At 53.7% G+C, this 16508-nt stretch overlaps 1 protein-coding gene across 1 annotated transcript in view; it reads left to right on the forward strand.

The window, feature by feature from the left end:
* Kiaa1671 (KIAA1671 ortholog) overlaps nucleotides 1-16508 on the forward strand; it is a 148650-nt gene that overhangs the window by 18080 nt on the left and 114062 nt on the right. The window contains exons 2-4 of the mRNA XM_032887158.1: nucleotides 11330-11476; nucleotides 13070-14719; nucleotides 16242-16329. Of these exons, the coding sequence (XP_032743049.1) occupies nucleotides 13122-14719; nucleotides 16242-16329 (1686 nt within the window). The 5' untranslated portion in view covers nucleotides 11330-11476; nucleotides 13070-13121. The remainder of the gene's footprint in view (nucleotides 1-11329; nucleotides 11477-13069; nucleotides 14720-16241; nucleotides 16330-16508) is intronic.

Here is a 16508-nt window from a genome sequence, read left to right on the forward strand (position 1 = left end):
ACATGGTGCCCTAAAATGGTGACCCCCCACGTGCTAGCTGTGAGTCTGTCGGAGTCCCACCTCTGCTGTCCTCTCTGTCCTGATGGCTCCCACCCCTGGCTCCACAGTGTTTGGGCTTCACACTAGTCCCAGGGAGAGAAGCTCTTCAAAGTCCCAACCTAGTAGGGGGGGGGCACCACTCTTGGCTGTTGGTGGTTATCATGTCCAGCGAGGCTCCTGGAAGCCTGGAGTGTCATGGTTCGCCAAGTCCAGGGGTGAGCGTGCATAGCTTAGAGGCAGGTTCATTGGGTGACTGGAGACACCAGGTAGGAGGTTAGGAGAGCTAAAACCCGCTCTGTTATGGAGAGGCACACATCAGAGTTCTCTCCACGGGAGGGGTAGGGCACCCTTAATCCTACTCCCTCCCTTGCCGGAGTGAGGTTATATCCTGGCAATGTGTCTGCCCCAGGACCCTAGCAGTTAGCGTCATCGTAGAGGACCCACCTGCCTCAGAGGCAGCTGGGAGAAGTGAACTTCGGGTTGGCGAGGTGTTTCACGGAGCCGCAGCTTTGAAAATCCAGAAGGATGCTTCCCGTGGAATTCCAGAAGTCGAAGTAAACAAAAACAAGGGTGGATGACCCACACTCTTGCTCCCGCCCTAGAGATGACTAAGCCACACACACCTGCCCATCTCTCTGACACGTGCCGCAGACGCGTGCAGGCTCATCACCCTCCATTCGGATCTGTATCTCAACGACCAGCTGTACCTGAAGGTTTTAAAGATTGATTTTGGGCTGGGAGGTGGCTTAGTAGAGAAGATGCTTGCTGGGCAGGCGAGAGGCTCGGAGTTCAGATCCCAGCACCTGTGTGAGCACCAGACGTGACAACCTCACCTCTAATCCTGGCACTTGGGAGCAGGAGAAGGGCACAAGCTGGCTAGCTATGCTAGCAGCATCCGGGGACTCTAGGTCCAGAGAGAGATCCTGAGAGTATGCAGACCACCCGAGTTCAACCGCAAAAGAAAAAATGATCGTCACACGTATGGGTGGTGCAGTCACAGGGTTCAAGGTGGAACAGGTCCACCGTGCAGGTGAGACCGGGCCCCTCCCACCCCACCCGCCGCACCTCACCCCAGCGGACAAACAGGAAACTTATTTTTAATTATATTTTTCACTTTTCTCTGGGATGCCTTGCGGCTCCCTGGAGCTCGAGTGTAAAGGACTCCATTACACTCATTGTGAGTCATTATCTGCCAATTAGCCAGTCCTGAGCGTAATCCCTCAGGGGTGGATGAAGCAGCCTCTGGTAGTTGATGGTGTAATTTGGCTCCTCTGTAAGCCGGTGGATAAAGACAGTGGGCTTGGGAGCTGAGGGCACAGTAGTGGTCGGACCCCCCCCCCCAACTCTGTGTTTCCTCAGGCCTTGGAGCCAGGCTGGACTAGCCCCAGCTGTAGAGACTTTTCTTTTGCCTCAGAGCTCAGTCCTGGCTAGTGTTATGTTAACTTGGCTGTGAGCTGGAGTCACCTGAGAGGAGGCAGCCTCAAGTGAGAAAGATCAGGCCGAAGGCAAGCCTAAAAAACATTTTCTTAATTAGTGATTGATGGGGGAGGGTCCCGCCCACTGTGGGCGTGGCCATCTTATTGTGGGCGGGGCCATCTTGTTGTGGGCGGGGCCATCCTGGGTTGGCGATCCTGGTTTCTGTAAGAAAGCAGGCTGAGCAAGCCATGGGGGAAGCAAGCCAGTAAGCAGCACCCCTCCATGGTCTCTGCATCAGCTCCTGCCTGCAGGTTCCTGTCCTGTGTGAATTCCTGCCCTGACTTCCTTCAGGGATGGACTCTGTTGTGGAAGTGTGAGGTGAATTAACCCTTTCCTTCCCTGATTCCTTTGCTCATAGCGTTTATCATAGTAAGATAAACACAAAGACAGAAATTGGTACTAGGATAAGGGGGTGTTGCTGTATCAGACCCGACCATGGTTTGGGGAGGACTGGGGAAGGAGTCAGAGCTCGAAAAATGGTTGAGTGTTGAGAGCTCCGTGAGCTGCCCTGCAGGAGCTTGGAAGATGAGAATCTTGTGAGCAGGGTAGACAATGCAGGCCTGGCCTGTGAGGTTTCAGAGGGAGCCAAAGACTAGGAGAGCCATTTGCTATTTTGAACTGAGAGTTTGTGGTTCTGGTCAGCTGGGGCTGAAGAATCAGACAAGAGACCAGCACCAATAAAGTATAACCATTGAGTTGCTGGGACACTTGGCGCTGATCAGCTAGAGCTAAGAAACCAGCTGTGATTAGGAAGAGACCAGCATCCCTGAGGTGAACTCCTCTGGGAAGGGTTTCCCGAGAAACACAGAGGCTGTGTTCCAGAGACGGACCAGGTTGTACCTCACACTGGCGGCTGAACTTGGTAGTGTAAGAGTCACCAAGGTGGTCCTAGTTTTGAAGGCATGAAGGGGTCATGGAGAGCGGCTGAGGCTTGGCACTGTGTGGCAGGACTGGAGTCCCTGTAGAGAGCCCAGGAGAGGCCTTTGAAGCCGAGAAGAGCCTGAGTGAATCACAGACAGTGGACGATTGAGTTTATTTATACACTCGAGGCTTGTTTTTGCTTTGTGATCTGGTTGTGACTGCTTCTTCCTTTATTTATTTTTGTAGAGATTTATTTTATGTACATGAGTACACTGTAGCTGTCTTCAGACACACCAGAAGAGGGCATCGGATCCCATTACAGATGGTTGTGAGCCACCATGTGGTTGCTGGGACTTGAACTCAGGACCTCTGGAAGAGCAGTCAGTGCTCTTAACCGCTGAGCCATCTCTCCAGCCCTGCTTCTTCTTTCTTAAAGTAGGAAGAAGATATTTTATTTTTGATGTTACAGGAGCTCCCAGTTGAGGGGCTTTTAAGACTTTGGATTCTAAAATATTCATGGGTAACCTTGGGGAAGAACAAGAAAGGAGAGGTTACGGTTTAACGTCAGCGAGCTCATCGAACTGACCGGGGCTGTGTGAGGCTTGTCCCTGCGCTGATCAGGGCAGGAGAACATCCTCAGCTACAAGAACCTGGGTTGGTTGTGTGCGCGGGGTAGGCCTGTTACCCAGTCCCAGGCTGCTGTGGAGGAGGGCTGTGTCACTGTAGTGCTGGAGATAAACCAGGAGGACTCACGGGGCCTGGGGCATGAGTTCCGTCTCTGCGCCGAGTGATGTCATTGGGTCACTGGGTCGGCATTTCGCAATTTGCGATTTTATTTATCTGCTCCTTTTAGTCCAGTCCTGTGCGGAAGGCGAGCTGATATTGGGTGTGGCCAGCGTTGCGACCTATGTCTGCACCCCCTGGGTCTGCGCTCTCCCAATCTGGGAAATAGAAGTGATGCCTACGTTTTCATTAGAAATCCATCCCTCCAGCTCTGACACCTTAAATCTCCACCCTACCCCAATCGCAAATAGTTACGCAAGGGTTCCTTTCTTCTCCTTATTGGCTCGCACGCCGACTTATCTGCCACTGGGTCTGCTTGCAGGTCTGCCCCTCGCGTGCCTTCTCATTTCTCCTTTGGGACATTTGGATGGGATGCTTCTTCACGGCCCACGGTGGCGGTGGTGGTGGTGTCCAAATCCGCACATTAGTGGCCTTGTCAACTTAAATAATCTGCCCTAAACTCCCGAGTTTATCTTGTGCTCACCAAGCTCTGACCAACAACAGCTTAAGCAAGTATGCTTTTGCATACGAACCCCAAGGGGTTCCTGTGTTGATTGCCTTGTGGCCTCTTGCTTCCAAGAGGTCTGCTGTGAGTCCAGGCCTTCCATCCTTGTGGTCGGCCATGACCCTGGTCGCATCTGCCTGTTTTATTCAGGGTAGAAGTCTCCCTCCAAGCCACTTTACCTTCCTCTGTCTTTGAGTCAACGCAGGGTCACATGCAGCTCTAGACGGAGAGAGCCCAAGCCCCTCTCAGGTCTGGGAGCATCCTGATAGCCCTGTCTGCTTGTTGTCTCTTGGCTCTACCCTTCCTTACCTTCTTTATTTTGCCTTAAACAAAGGGTGAGCTTCAGCCATTCCTCTTGAGCAATTATCTTTTTATTTCGTTTTAAACCTCTCACTTTAAAAAAAAAAAAAAAAGTTCAGTACAATTATTTTAAAAGGAATGTTTGAAGGAAGGAAAAGAAGCATTCTTGCAAACCCCAGAGCGGCCCGGCTTTTCAAGAGGAAACAGCGCTAGTAATTGTGCTGAAAACCCAGGGGTATTTTACAGCTAGCGCCAGGCAGGGCAGCTGGTCGGTGGTCAGAGCAAGGGCCGTTTTCTGTGTGTCCATTTGGTGAGCAAGGGGACACAGGTGAGGGTCCGAGACATGTGGGACACCAGGCCGTCGGTCTCCGGCACTTCCGAAGGCCATCGGCTTCCATTGACCCTGGAAAGGGTCTGTGGCCAGAGTGGGGTGTGGTGGGAACACCAGCCTTGGGAGGAATACAACCTGGGTCTTGCTCCTGAGCCGGCTTCAGTTGGATGTGTCAAGAACTGGGTCTCACGTGGGCTTTCTCTAAGAGATGTGCTCTAGTTAAGTCGCTGTAAAAGGCATGTTCAGGTATGGGGGAATGGTGCAGCGTAAAGCGCTGTCCCTGGAAAGAGAGGTTGCATTTAGGGGGCCCATTTGTGAATGAGATGCCCTCCATCTCCTCTCGGGGGGTGTGTGTGTGGGACATGGCAACCCTCCAAGGGGCTGGACCATTTTGCCCAGTGAGAGGAACTATGCTCTAAGCCTTGCAAGGACTTGCTTGTGCATTGGTCGGCAGTTCTTGGGCCAGTATTGGCCAGTTCCTCCAGAATGTGTGCTTGGGAGGGAATCACTGTTTTCTGTTATGTAAAATGGTTTTCCCAACTTCTCATTGAGAGTGCAGGGTGCTGACATTCAGAGCTGTGTTGTGGCTTGTTGAGTTGGGCCCAAGGGTGGAGTCCTCTCTGCTCTGCTGCTGTCTTTGTTCGTGCCTCTCTCTCCCTGGCCATGCCAGGCCTGTGCACCCTCTGGGCTGGTTCCAGCCAACTCCCTTCTCTCTGAGCACTGTCCAGGCCCTTTGGAAACCACCTAGCCCCGTTTGTGATAATGGCCTTTAAGTGGAGCAGGGACAGTTCTGGGGAGGTGAGGCCAGCCAGGCTCCAGTGCCCACCAGCTGCGCTTGTTGGGTTCGCTTCAGAGGTGGCTGCAAACCTGACCTCCAGCTGGGAGGTCAGCAAGGAAAGTCGGTCCCTGGGAATCATTGTGCAAGCATGCAGGGCTTGGAGAGCAGTGCACACACACCCTCTGAACCAGCCCGCTGTCTTCTGGGCCAGATTCCCCGGGAAATAATTACCCGTGGGTATTCGCTGCAGTGTTAGGCTTGGCTTCTGACATAGGATTGCTTGCTGGCTAGAACTCCCCAAGTGGGCAAGGGTGGCACGTCATAGAGTACCAACCCCGGCACTGGCAGTCCAGCTTTTCTTCTGGTCCTCATGCGTGCAAAGACTTAACTGAGACATTGCCACTGTTCTGTTTCTCAAAGGACCTAAGGCTAGCCGGGGCTCAGATTATCAAATGAGGGAATACCCTTAGACATGCATTTCAGAAGCACCAGGAAATGCTATGTAAGGCGCCAGAGCTGAACACACTGGTAACATACTATGATATTAAAAAAAAAAAATCTAAATACTACCATGTGTGGTAGCATAAGCCAGTCTCAGCACATGAGAGGCTGAGGCAGGAGGATTGCCTTGCATTTGAGACTTAGCTAACTAGAGCTGTATAACAAGACCCTGTCTCAAAAAGCCAGAACCGGCCCAATAACTGACAAACTGGTTCCTAGACAGCAGTGTGAACCGGCCGTGCGTGCTAGGCTCCTGTTTGCACCGGGAATGCCCACTGGTTACGCTGGCTGTGTGGCAGAATGCCATGTGGCCTTTGGGTCTCCAGGCTAGGGTTTCAGACTGTTAAATGTTTTCCTGTGGGCCTGTGAGGTGGGTCAGCAGGGTCAAAGCTCTTGCCGCACGATCCTGACAACCTGAGTCCCAGCCCCAGATCCTGTGGTGGGAGAGAATGGAGTCCCGAGAGTCGTCCTGGGATCTCTATGTGAGTGCTAAGGTACACACATGTTCACACTTTCATACGTGAATAACTTAAAAAAACAAACCAGACATGCTGGGCTTGAGGATACAGCCGGGCCAGTAGAGTGGCCCGACATGGGGAAGGCCCCAGGTTTGATCTGCAGGATGGAGTAAATTGGGTATAATGTCAGGCAGGGAGAGCAGGAGGCTGAGACCGTCCTTGATTACATAGCGAATCAGAGGCTATGTGAGACTCTGCCTGAAAAGGCGAAAAGTTCAAACCTTCCGTCTGTCCGATTAGCAGTTTCACAGTTCTGTGGTGGAACTGGAAGAGACCTCGGGAAGAAAAGAAGCCGGCTGCAGCCTGAAATATTACCACAGCCACGGGAGCAATCCTGGCCTTGGAGACCCAGTGTTTGAGGGGACCCCGGTATGCACATTAGAGTAATTTGTTGTATAAAGGACAGCAGTAGATGTCTTTTTTTTTTCCCTCTGGGTCACATGATGAGCTACCAGCCAGAGCCACAGACGTGGCTCCTGAGAGCCGTCTCAGTGTCTGGGCTCAATAAAACTTTATTTACACAGCCAGGCAGAGGGCGAGCGTAGCCTCCGAGCTGTAGTTTGCCAGTTCCCCCAACCTGGAGAAAACAAGAGAGGACGAAGGCTGCTTGATGACTGGGTTCTCCAGCGGCTGCAATTGTCCCAGAATAGCACAAATTGTAGGAAGGAACTGGCCGTGGGATTGAAAAGGCGGATGTTTACTCGAGAGGGATGAACTGTAATGTAACACTCTTTAGATACGCAGCTGGCCTGGGGTGGGGGGTGTCTGACGGTTTGCATCAGCCTCTCAGGGGCTGTGGCAAATAGTCCTGCTCTGCACGTCACTGGGGGACCCTTGTGAACTTCCTTGAACCCTAGGTAGTTGCCCCTATAACTCTTGTGGGTGGGACTGTGTGCTGAAGGCTGGAGAAAAAGTGCCTGGAGCTGCAGCCCAGAGGGTGGGTCAAGGATGGAGTACCTGCTCTGTCCGGGAGATTCAGAACTTTACCAGGGGTCCAGGAAACTGGTCTGTGCTGGAGAAGTGCCTGCCCAGTCAGTTGATGTGGAATCCTTGAGTCTCCAGCTGAGTCTGGAAGGCACAACTCATCCAGGGTCCTACCTCTCAGGTCAGAGGCCAGAGGCAGGGAAGGGCTGGCCTGGGCCACAAAGAGCCCAGGAGGCAGGTCCTGTCTGGAGAGAAGACAAGACAGGGACAGGGACAGGCAGACAGACAGGATACAGACCCTACGGTTATCAAATGTCCAGCTAGGGCCAACACACAAGGGGAAGAAGGTCAGGTGTTGCTAGAGGCCAGGGCAGGGGCTGAGGAGTCATCATTGCTTTCAGGAATGTGTTCTTTGGGAAGCCAGGCTCGAACAGACACTCCTCACTCAGGATAGCTCTCGGTTCCTCAGCTGTCCCCACTGAGCAGGGGATGCGTGCTTTCAGAAGCCACACTTTACATCTTGATCCGCTCTTTGCCTGAGCTGGTGGTGTATGGACCATTACTTTTCTCTCAGCAGCTTTGGTCAGACCTCAGGATGCAGTCAGCTTGGAGTCAAGAGAAGGGCCAAGCACTGTGCTCACAACATGACGTGTGTGCCATCACACGGAGAGTGCCTATGTGTGCACACCTGTGTGTAGTTCAGTGCCGAATCTGAGTCTCAAACACGGGGCCTCTCATGTGCTAGGCAGGCACTCTGTCACTGTATCCCCAGCCCTGCCTGTCCTCCTGAATGTCTGCCCCTGCCCCAGAGTGGGTGCCATTGTGGGGACCAAGGACAGCGCACATATTCTGATGGCATCTGACCAGTGACTATGCCCTGGTCACCTGGGGTCTGTGGTAGGACATTAGCTTCTTGGCTGTTCCCACAGTGATAAGTTTGCTCAGGTGGCTTTGAGGATTCAGGGGCTGAGGTTATGTCTCGGAAGAGGCTGAAAGGTGTTAGCCCTAACTCACGGCCCTCCCCGGAAGGTGGCATTCCCAGGACTCTGGTGCAGCACAGCAAATGGCTGGTGAGCATTCAGATCCATTTGAAGGCAGGCGTGACACAGCTGCTGTGCTGAATCAAGTCTGGGAGCCGAGCTACAGCTAGACTAGGGGCTGGCCTGATCCCTGCTGTCTCTCCTCTTATAGCTATAGCCTCCTGGCTCCCAGAGAGGATCCCTGTCCTCTGCCTGTTTCCCACTATTTCCATGATCACGTATGAATTGGGGATCGTATTTCCGTGCATGTATGAACTGAGGACTGGAAGAACCCTTATCTAGGATGGGTGAGACCTGAGTTCAACTCTTAGTCCTATGAAATCTACAAAGCAAGTAACACACACACACACACACACAGAGACAGACATGCACAGACACACAGAGACACACACACAGAGACATACACACAGACACAGGTGTGCAGAGACACAGACACACACAGAGACAGAGACACAGACAGAGACACAGAGACACAGACAGAGACACAGACACAGACCCACGCACACAGACACACTCACACACATGCATACACACACACACGCCACACACACCACACACCACACATACACACACACACACACACACACACACACACACACACACACACACACACACACGGCGTACCAACTCTGCACTTAGACACAGTAAGTGAGGCCACCCAGGAATAGATAGCAGGCAGTTCAGTGCAGTAGGCTTCTGCTGTGTTCTGGAAGAGACTGCCATCTCAAATTGGGCGTAGCATATGTGATGTGTTCAGAGTGGGGTTTAAAAGCATCTAAATGGGCTCCTTGCCATTCACAGCAGGCTCAGTGGAAAGCGGAGAATCCTGGGCTTCTAACGTTGGGCGTGATGATTTAGGCGCACCCCACCCCCTCTGTGGTTTTGGGCTTTGGCTCATGAATCTGTTCTCTGAGTCTTTGATTCCCTGGTGTGTGTGTGTGTGTGTGTGTGTGTGTGTGTGTGTGTGTGTGGTGTCTATGGGTCTGTGTGCATGTGTGTCTCTGTGTGTGTGTCTGTGGGTCTGTGTGTGTGTGTGTGTGTGTGTGTGTGTGTGTGGTGTCTATGGGTCTATGTGCATGTGTGTCTCTGTGTGTGTGTTTGTGTGTGCCTGTGTGTGTGTGTGAGTGCCTGTCTGTATGTCTGCATGCATGCGTGTCTATGTGCATGAGTGTACATGTGTTTGTGAGAACTATTGACTATGAACCAACCCACTTGCCTTTGACATTCACCCACCCTTCCTTGCATCTGCATCGTGGCCTCTGGGATGGGCTTAGGGGATCCTCCAGTGGCTAACACTTGTACACCATTGATCCCAGCTCAGCAGTGCCCTGGTGGTACTCTGTTCAAACCACGAAGAAGCTAATTCTGTCTACATGCTCACTGTCACGCTGGCATAGCTACGAAAAGACTGTGGCCACCGTAGATGAGTGCCGTGTCCACTCTAGGAGGTTGCCCATGGGTCATCCAGTCTGACAGTGGGGTGTGTTCCCCATCGGCTTCTGTTTAGATGGCTATTGCAGCTCTGATTCCTGACTGCTACGAGGACCCAGATCACTCAGTGCCATTGTTGTGAGACTCTGGGCACCTGTATTTAGGCAGCCTCTTAGTTGGAGACCAGGGACACGTGCTGCTTTCATGTATTCCCTCATCAAGTATTTACCCATCAGCCACTGGGCTGCCCACTCTGTTCCGTTGGGGATGCAGTGTCCTGTGAGCTTGCCATCGAAGGTACAGTGAGGATCGTATCCTTGGCAATGTGGCTGTCCAGCAGCAAGTCCTGTGGATTTCGTGGTGTCGGTGCTACTCTGTGAACACATGTGTGAGGGGCCAGGCATGTCTGAACTGTGGCCCAAGGGGTGGGCCCAGGGTTTGCATCTGTGTGTGAGCAAGAGGCACATGTCCAGATACAGCCCGCATGTGCAAAGGCCCTGCGGAGGCTCCCAGATGCTGATGGAGAGGAGGGAAAGTGACTGAGTCTGATGAAACCTTTTGGTTTTGTTTTGAGAAAGGGTCAAAGGGTCTCACGTAGCCAAGCTGGCCTCACATGCCTGATTTTTTTTTTTTTTTTTTTTTACTCCCACATACTGGGATGGCCATTGTTTACCAGCACACATGACCGTAGACACCTTGAGTACTCAGTGGCTACCTTCCATAGGTTGAGAGCATTGGCCGAAAGCCACCAGTGTTCTTCAGGCAGCAGAGCTCCACCCGTACCCCTGTTCCTAGGCTCCCCCATCCCATTACAGACCACTGCTCTTCCTATGCAGTGTTACAACTGCTTGTGTGTGCATGGGTGTATGAGGATGTGCCTGAGCGTTTGTGTTCTTTAATGAGCACGCACAGGAGTATGTCAGTATGTATGTGCATGAGTGTGTTCATGGCTGGGTGTGTTCATGGCTGGGTGTGTTCATGGCTGGGTGTGTCCATGACTGGGTGTGTCCATGACTGGGTGTGTCCATGACTGGGCGTGTTCACATGGCTGACTGGGCATGGTCACATGGCTGACTGGGCGTGTTACACACAAAGCAGAGTACCATGATTGCAGAGGTCTCTAGTTCATATTGGTACACACAGTAGGTGCTGAGTACACATTTGTCTGGGGAGCAGGGGAGGTGTTTATCTACGTGGACCCAGCAGTGTTTACATGACTGGGCGTGTTCATATGACTGGGCGTGTTCACATGGCTGACTGGGCATGGTCACATGACTGACTGGGCGTGTTACACACAAAGCAGAGTACCATGATTGCAGAGGTCTCTAGTTCATATTAGTACACACAGTAGGTGCTCAGTACATATTTGTCTGGGGAGCAGGGGAGGTACTTGGGTCTACGTGGACCCAGCAGTGTTTACATGACTGGGCATGTTCACATGACTGGGCATGTTTACATGGCTGACTGGGCATGTTCACATGACTGGACAGGTTCACATGACTGACTGGGCATGTTCATGACTGAGCATGTTCATGACTGGGCGTGTTCACATGACTGACTGGGCGTGTCACACACAAAACTGAGTCCCATGGTTGCAGGAGTCTCTAGTTCATATTGGTGCACACAGTAGGTGCTCAGTACATATTTGTCTGGGAGCAGGGGAGGTGCTTATCTATGTGGACCCAGCGCTCTGTGTGAACTCTACGTGAATATGTAAAGCTGACAGGCATGTGAGCCTCAGAGCTGGGGGAGACGCCAGCCGATGCAGTTGGAACCCAAAAGCTTTTGCACCGTCTGTGCGGAAGGAACTCGGAACCAAGCTGTCCTTCTGTGTCTCCCCAGCCCTGCAGAGACAGCCTGTGGGCACAGCCGCCTTCTTCCCCATGCTTCTGCTATGAGCTTGAGTGGATAGCCCATTCGCCATGAGCCGTGACCCCACTGGTGTTCCCATGTGGCCCCGTGGCCCTCGTCCAGGACCTGTCAGCTTAGGTGAGTGGGTGCTGAGCTGGGGGCTGGGTGTTTGGAAGGCAGGGTTGCTGGGGAATTTTCCTTTGCTTCCTGTCCACGTCCCAGCTGGGTGTGAGTTGCAGAATTGGGGGCTTTGAGGGATCACCGGGACTCTGAGGTGAGCAGCCTGGTTTGAGGTGGGAATGGGGGCTTTAGTGCTCCACCAGGGAGCCGTACAGACAAAAGACCTGAGGCTCTTGGGTGCCCCAAATATCCATTCCGTCCCAGGCTGAGTCGAGACAGTGTTCCCGGCGTGGGATGCTGGATCTGTTAGCAGTTAGGAGTGTGTACGGAAGAGAAAAATGCCAAAATCTGTCTGCCTTCATTCCCTACAGTGAACGAGCTACACAGGCCTGGGAGGTCCTAGCTTAGCCATGTCTCCCTTCTGAGTTCTTGGAGGCCCGGGCCATCTCTGTGGTAGTTAGGAAGGGGATGGCTGTCATTACTGAAGCAGGGTAGGTCAAGGGCAGGGAGACCCATACAGTGCCTTTTAGGATTAGAAAAGAGTAAAAGGTGACATTTTAAGGAGGCAGGGCTGAAGCTCCTTGGAGTGGTACACACCTGTCATCATAGCACCAGGTAAGCGGGGGAAGCAGGAGTCGGCGGGGGTGGGGGGGCCTCAAGGTCATTCTTGGATAGCTAGGGAACGTGAGGTCAGCCTTGGCTACATGAGACCTGGTCTCAAAAATCAAAAGGACGAAAGAGGCTAGACGTCTAGACGTTACGGGCAGGGACTGGAGGTCTGGTTCTAGCAGAGTGGAACCATTTGGGAACTTCTCTGGGTCACATTTTCTTCCATTCCTCTCTGAGCTGTGGGAGGGTTCTGGGCTCCTCTCTGAGAGCAGACCCCAAAGCTGAGCTGGAAAGATTAGCGGCGTCCAGGCCACTGGGAAGTGAGACCCAACTGCTAGACCGGCCCGGAAGGTGGACAGGCACATAGGTAGAGTAGCAGAGCCAGGCCTCTCACTGTAAACCCTCATCTGTAACATCACCACATCTTTCTCATTAAAAGTATTAGGGGCTGGGCCTGCTCAGCAGAGAGCATGTGTATGTAGCACACACGAAACCCTGGGTTTCACCCTCACCCCTGAAAACACAAAAACAAAACAAAAAAGGTGTTAACTGTTGTTCAACAGTAAAGCTGGCTGTGAACAGACAACAGGGGGTTGATTTTGAAAACAGAAAACAAACACCAAAACTGAGAACTTTTGGCTTTTAAAGGCACCAGGGAAGGAGGGGGGAAGGGCAGCTGACAAGGTTCCACACTTCCAGGGTTCCTGCTCAGGTGGCTGTGTGACCCCAGGCTGGCTACTTACCCTCTCTGTCAGATGCTCAGCCCAGGATTGTGCTGGCTCCACTGGAGCTGAGCCACGCAAGTCCTCAGAACGCAGGGCTTTGCCTGACCCCCCGAACCAGGAGCAAACCAGGGTAACCATGCCTCTCCAGGGTCCAGCAGTGTGTCTGGAGCTTGCCCGGTGAGATCAGATTCTCGGTCCTGTTCCCCTAGACCCTCCTTCCGAGTTCCTGAAATCGCTCTGTGCTAAATCCACTGTTTTAATTTTTTTTTTAAAGCAGTTGCTTCTCCGTTTCTGATGTGCTTAATCCTCATGGAGCTGCATTCGTAACCATGGCAACTCGGGTCGAAGTTGGCTCTATCGCATCCCTGAGGGCGGGGCCCGCCGGCCTTGGTGACATCGGTAGGGAGGAAACCCTGAAGAGGACCTACTTTTGCCAGGCTGGGGACCTCCCTGGGGCGTCCTCCACCAGGATCCGAAGTGCAAAGAACCCCCTCGAGGCCCACCTGTTCCCACTACCCATTGCGCCCAAGCCTTTCCTTAAGGACCAGGTGCCCGAGAGGAAGGCTTCTGTCAAATCCTCGTGGTCCCGTGGTGCCACCCAGCCCCGTCCTTCAGCCCAGGCCGCCAAGGAGGAAGCGAAAGAGGACTTGGCTAAAACAATGCCAAGCTTAGCTGGTGAGGGGGCAGACCGAGGGGAGGCCCTGCAGAATGGCCCGTCTGTACCTAACAAAGCCACGTTCCTGAGGTCTGGCCCTAGCACCATGGGCCTCTTTGAAACAACCAAAGCTGGACCCGGCCCGGGCAAAGGGACTGGTGAGGGGAGCCGGGAGGCCAGCCCTCGGGCAACCCAGACGTCTCCCTTAAGTGCCAGGCCTGAGGTGGCCACCAAGCCAGTCCTACCCTCTCGGAAGCCCCCAGTGACTCTGCCCCGACCAACCTCCCTGTCGCAGGACACTGGGTCTGCTATTTCTCAGGGGGAGGCAGGCCGAGCCCAACCATTGCCAAAGGCCCACAGCGTGGAGGATCCCGCTGACCAGGCTCCAGAGGCCAAGCCTGTGAGGAGACGGCCTATGTCAGCGGTGTTCACCGAGTACCTGCAGCCCCTAAAGCCAGGCTCGGGGGGAGTGGCAGTCATGGGCAAAGTCCCCCCTACACCTCCCGAGAAGACGTGGGTGAGGAAGCCCCGGCCTTTGTCTGTGGACCTAACTTCCATCTTTGAGAGTGGAGACATGTTGCTGAGGAAGGTGACTAGGGAGCAGAGCACTGCAGACCGCCAGGGCCCAGAGAGGCCAGGCGTGGAGCCCAGGGGCAATGTGGAGAGCCCTACCCGCGTGGATGGCACCCCTCAGGACCCTGATGCGGAATTCCAGGAGCTGTCAAAGAGGCTCCATGCACGGAAGGAGAAGATGGTCCTTAAGCAAACAGACACAGACAGTCCCAGGGCTCCAAGGGCCAGGGCCACCCCTGGAGATGATCAGAGTCCCCAGCAAGAGGAAGCCATGCCAGACCAGCAATGGGAGAAGGTGCAGGAGTCCCCTTCACCCAGACCTGAAAGAGGGCTGGGGCTGACAGAGGTCAAGGGTGAAAGGCTCGACCAGGAGGCTTCTGCCCGGACGGAGAGGAAGCCTGCAGGAAGTGTCAGGAAGCGCCTCAGTCTGTTTGGGGAAGACAGCGCAGTGGCCTTGGCAGTGGTACCTGAGCCCAGCTCTGTGACCCCGGAGTCCCCGTCCTCAGCGTCCACAGCGTCCACAGTGTCCACAGCGTCCATAGTGTCGACAGCGTCCACAGTGCCAGGGCTTTCAAGAGCTGGTGTGAACGTTCAGGCGCGAATCAAAGGCTGGTCTGTGGAGAGAGCAGGGGAGGAGAAGCCAGAGGTCTGGAGAAGGGCCTCCCAGGCTCGGCCATTGCCTGCGGATTTGACCAAACCGTAAGTGGACACACACCCTAGAACCTCGCTCAGCCTCGGGCTGCCTCAACACCCACTGTGGAGTCCAAGGCTAGGAGAACACTTAGACACAAATCCCAGCCATTGCCCCAGGGGAGGGAGCAGGCCTCTCAGATAAGCAGCTGAGGTGAGAGGGTCAGGACATCGCAGGCACAGGGCTCAGTTGGCACTCTGCACAGGAGCACTTACATGCCCAGGCTATCTCAAATTCTCTAGGCAGCCAAGGATGACCTTGAATTCCATGTCCTCCTGATTCTACCTCCCTAGAGCTGGAGTCAGAGCTGAAACCCAACCAGGACCAGCAAAGACTGAGAAAAACTCTAGAAAGAATGTAGATAGCATCCTCCACAGGGAGCCCTCGGCAGAGTCAGCGACTGAGGTTAACGCAACACTTAACGTGCCACGCCTCCCACACCTCCCGTCTTGTTGTTTTCCACTGTGGTCACAGCAGGGAAATGTCACCAGGCCTGATCCACCCTCTCCTCTGTGCCTGTGTGCTTCCACTAGGGTGGACTTTCAGGGTCTGGGGAATCAAACTTGGGTCGCCACACTTGGCAGCAAGCCCCATTATCTGTTGTGCCATCTCATGGGCCCATGTCCCAGGGCTGCTCGTCCACCGAGAAGGTTTAAATGCTGGCCCTCCCCAAGCTAAGACAACAGATGCCCAGGGCCTTGCTGTACCATCCAGGTGATGGGGGAAACTGAGTCTCTGAGATTAGGAATCTCATGGCCTCCCAGCAGTATGGATTGCCTGGTGGGGTTGAGTTTAAATGTTCCGCCCCCTACCCCACTTCTTTCCTTTCTCTCTATTCCTGAGCCCTGAACGCTGTATAGACACACTGTGCCTCCGTGATACAAAGAGTATATGATAGGGATGGAAAGATAGGAATCTCCTCCCCCTCCCCCTTGATAATTAGGCCCAGAGAGGGAGACCAGCTTGGCATACCCACAGAAGCAAGCCTGTGTCCCCACTTTACGTGACGACCCACCGCCCCCAGGTCTCGTGGCTGCTCCTTGGCCGTGGGTGAGTGTTGTGCCCACGGTTGTTGAGGAGAACCATTAATTATCCTGCCTGGGGCTTCTTCGGTCTTCCCCAAACGCCTTCACAGAGTTATTAGGGTCATGGCTTGCCTCCTAGGTCTGCCCTATAAAAGAGGGAGGGAGGTGTTAATTATCCCAGCTTTATGGATAAGGAAGTAGAGGCTCAGATGAGGCCAGAAGCCACACAGGCTCCCATGAGCAGGGAGTGGAGTTTGGAGCAGCACCCAGACACCGGCTTCTCCCAGGCAGCAGGCTTTCTACAGACATGCTCTGCCTGAGGTACGCCCTATCCGCCAGGCCCCTTCTGTGACTATAAATGACACATTTTTTTTTTCTCAAAGGAAGCTGGGGAGGCGGCCAGGCTGATGCCTCTCTGGGTCCCTGCGTCCAGGACAGTGTGGACTTCGGGGAGTGTAGACCTGGCCGCTCTGCTCTGTGTGAGTAACTCCTGTCTTTCTCCCAGGTTCTCGAGGTCGGCTTCGAGCAATGAGATTGGGTACGAGAAGTGTGCCACGCTGGGCGGCGAGCTCCCCGGGGAGAGGAGAGAAAAGGTAAGCGTGTCATTCGCCAGCTCCCCTAGAAGTTTGTGACCTGTCAGGTGTGGGCAAAGAACATCAGAATCTCGTCACTGCTGCCACTGGCGTGTTAGCGTCCCTACTTCCTGTGGGTTGAGGCTGTGAGCAGAAGTGCTTGGTGGTAGCGTTATTATTTTTCTTGGTGGTAGTTATAT

This window comes from Rattus rattus, chromosome 16, assembly GCF_011064425.1.
Source record: "Rattus rattus isolate New Zealand chromosome 16, Rrattus_CSIRO_v1, whole genome shotgun sequence".
NCBI lineage: Eukaryota > Metazoa > Chordata > Mammalia > Rodentia > Muridae > Rattus > Rattus rattus.